The 2,943-nt window shown below is 62.5% G+C and overlaps 1 protein-coding gene across 1 annotated transcript; it reads right to left on the bottom strand.

Moving 5' to 3' along the window:
* Window positions 1-578: 578 nt before the first annotated feature.
* On the bottom strand, window positions 579-2,743 carry CEBPE (CCAAT enhancer binding protein epsilon). The gene is made up of 2 exons (XM_069597745.1): window positions 1,667-2,743; window positions 579-1,106 (listed from the first exon to the last, which is right to left on the bottom strand). The coding sequence occupies exons 1-2, from the start codon at window positions 2,174-2,176 to the stop codon at window positions 771-773; spliced, it is 846 nt and encodes a 281-aa protein (XP_069453846.1). The 5' UTR covers window positions 2,177-2,743; the 3' UTR covers window positions 579-770.
* Window positions 2,744-2,943: the final 200 nt, after the last annotated feature.

Here is a 2,943-nt window from a genome sequence, read left to right as displayed (position 1 = left end):
GGACTGTAGCCTGCCAGGTTCCTCTGTCCATGGAATTTTCCAGGCAAGAATACTGGAGTGGGTTGCCATTTCCTTCTCCTCAGATCAATTGCTGAGTGACCATAAATACATCAGAGCCATCTGGAATTTTCCCTTGGTCTCCTGGGGCAGGAAGTCCCAGAGCTACACCTCAAGGTGAGAGAGAATAGGCTACGGTCGGCAGGCCTGGGCAGGAGGGCCTGGAGCTATGGAGATCTCCCTGCAAACCACAGAGCTCTGCTAAGGGAATGTCCAGAGGCCACTCCAGGTCCTCTAGGGTGGGAGTAGAGTGGGCCGCATCCAGGGAGAGAAGAGCAGAGGGACAGATACCAGACCTGGCTGTGTGGTATGCTGGGGGACAGCTATGGGCAGCTTGTCTGCTGAATTTCCCAAGTGTTTATTTGGGCCTGGAATCGAGAGGCATACAGACCTAGCCTTGCGCATTCCCTGCCCGCAGAGCCTCCATCACACACACACCCCCACCCCCACCCCCACCCCCACACTCCCACACCCACCCCCACACCCCCACACCGGCCCAGGCCCAGTGCACAGCCCCAGCACCAAGTCATACGCAGTTTTATTCAGCCACAGAATCATCATGCCAGGCCTGCCCTCCTCCTTGCCCCCTGCTGCCACTTGCCCGTGGTCTCTCTCTGGCTGGGCCTGAGAGGGGCTCTGGGCCCCAACGAGGGCGGGTGTCCGAAAGGTCAGGCTGGGCTCGGGAGCTGGGGCCCACAGTCTGCCAGGTGGGCTCAGCTGCAGCCCCCCACGCCCTTGATGAGGTTGGCGGCCTCAGGGATCTGGCGGAAGAGGTTGCGCAGCGTGTCCAGCTCCTGGGTCAGCTGTTCCACGCGGCTGCGCAGGCGCTCGTTCTCGGCCATGTACTCCAGCACCTTCTGCTGCGTCTCCAGGATGCGCCGCTTGGCCTTGTCCCGGCTCTTGCGCACCGCGATGTTGTTCCGCTCCCGCCGCAGCCGGTACTCCAGGCTGTCTTTGTTCACCGCCTTCTTGCCCTTGTGTGAGGGGCCCGCTGGGGAGGGCGCCTTGAGGAGCGGGCTGCAGGGGGGCGCGGCAGCGGCCAAAGGGGCCTGCAGGGGGAGGCACGGAGGGAAAGGAGTGAGGGTGTGGGGCAGGAATCCCACCAGCCGGCACAGGCGAGAGGCGTCCGAGGGACGTGGGATTCAGGGCTAACTCCTGGCCCCGTCACAACGACCACCGCCCTGCCAGGACCCGCTGCTTGGACCCATACTGCCTTTCATGTCCCCCACACGCTCTGAGGCCATTTTCCTTCCATCTGTCTTGAGTCTCCAGTTCTACCCTCAGCAGGCATTTCCTCTTCTAGAAGCAGGAGGCAGCACAGAAATGAGAGGAGGGGCCTGGTGGGCAGCAGAGAAGCTGGAGGGGGATGTCCTTAGATCAAGGCAGGCCAGCTGGTCACAGAGACTGCAGGACACATGGGTTCCAGCCACACAGTGGGGCTTCAGGTGGGAGTGAATTCACAGAGAGGCCAAGCGGGGTCATGGCTAGGTGTAGAGCACAGAGGGCTTGGGTGGGTAGATTTCACACAGCAACACCACACATGGACCCCGAGCACACGGCCTCCCTCCAGCCCCTGGGGTGGCAGGGAGGAGAACTGAGCTGTTCTTACCTTGAGGACGCGCAATGGCTGGCTGGGTGACGCCAGGCCTGGGGGCAGGTGCATGGCTGTCTGTCCACAGTGTGCCACTTGGTACTGCAGAGGGTTGTAGCCGCTGCGGCTGGCCCCCCGGCTGCCCTCAGGCCCCCTAGGCTCCTCCTTCACGGCCACGGCCCTGGGGTCGTAGCTCCCTGGGCTGCTGTAGATGCCAGGCCCCAAGGCCTTCCTGTCGGGGCCGAAGGTATGTGGGGGATAGGTGAAGGGCCGTGGGTCAGCCGGCAGGTAGTGGGGGAAGGCAGGGGTCCCGGGGCCCTTAAGGCCTCGGGCCTCAGGGGCTGGCTTCACGGCGAAGAGGTCGGAGAGGAGCTGTTCTTCCCCAGACTCGATGTAGGCAGACAGGTCGATGGAGGCCTCATGCTCACACATGTCCCCCAGCTCCCCAGGCCCCGCGCGGGCCCCTGAGAACTCCAGTGGCTGCTGGCCAGCTCGGGGCTCGCACTCGTAGTAGGTCCCGTGGGACATGGCCGGCCCGCCCCCTCGGCTCCCCGCCCCTGGCCGCCCCGCTCTTGGGGCACCCTCCGGGATGCTCGGCTGTCTGTCTCCCCCTGCCCTAGATCTGCCCTCTCCGATCTCCGCCGTCACCCACTCCTGTGTGGTCTCTCTCCTCCCTCCTCTGCTGTTTCCTTTTCCTTCCTCTGTAGTCAATGCCTCTTTTCTCTTCCCTTTTTTCCCCTCTCTCCCTGGGGTGACTCAGGGAGGGGCAGGGCGCACCCCAGAGGGAGGGATGTAAGCCTTAGAGAATCGGAGCCTCTGGCCTATTTAGCAGATGGGGGCTACTCTGGTCAGGCCCCAAGCCAGGGTTCTAAGATGCCCGGGAGCCAATGCTTCTGGGAATGTCTCCCCCTCCCAGTCAAGTCCAGGGAGGGGGTTTCCAGAATTCTCGTTGAGGGCAACACCTCACTCTGAGTGTCCTTCTTCCTCTGACTTCCAAATGTCCTGTGCAGAAAGGGCCCAGTCAGAAGGAAGAGAGGAACCCTCTTCCAGTGCCGACCCCCAGCCTGATCCGAGCTCCTCCCTGGACACACCTCCTTCTCAGTCCCCCTCCACCCCTGCAACAGTGCTGGGCTCCACCTACCAGAGCCACCCTGTTCCTTTTGTAGTCCCACCTCTCCAAACCACTCTCCTGGGTGCAGGCCAGGGATGTTGTTTGAGGGGTTTAGGAAGCAGTGATGGGCTTCCCAGATGGCTCAGCGGTAAAGAATCTGCCTGCAGTGCTAGAGACGCAGGAG

This window comes from Ovis canadensis, chromosome 7 (genome assembly GCF_042477335.2).
Source record: "Ovis canadensis isolate MfBH-ARS-UI-01 breed Bighorn chromosome 7, ARS-UI_OviCan_v2, whole genome shotgun sequence".
NCBI lineage: Eukaryota > Metazoa > Chordata > Mammalia > Artiodactyla > Bovidae > Ovis > Ovis canadensis.
This window is presented reverse-complemented; position numbering and strand designations above follow the sequence as displayed.

Excerpts from the sequence above, each read along its gene's own strand:
- CEBPE (XM_069597745.1), bottom strand. The coding sequence starts at position 2,176 with ATGTCCCACGGGACCTACTACGAGTGCGAGCCCCGAGCTGGCCAGCAG. Across the intron at positions 1,107-1,666 it reads AGCCATTGCGCGTCCTCAAG|GCCCCTTTGGCCGCTGCCGC; the intron begins GTAAGAACAGCT and ends CTCCCCCTGCAG.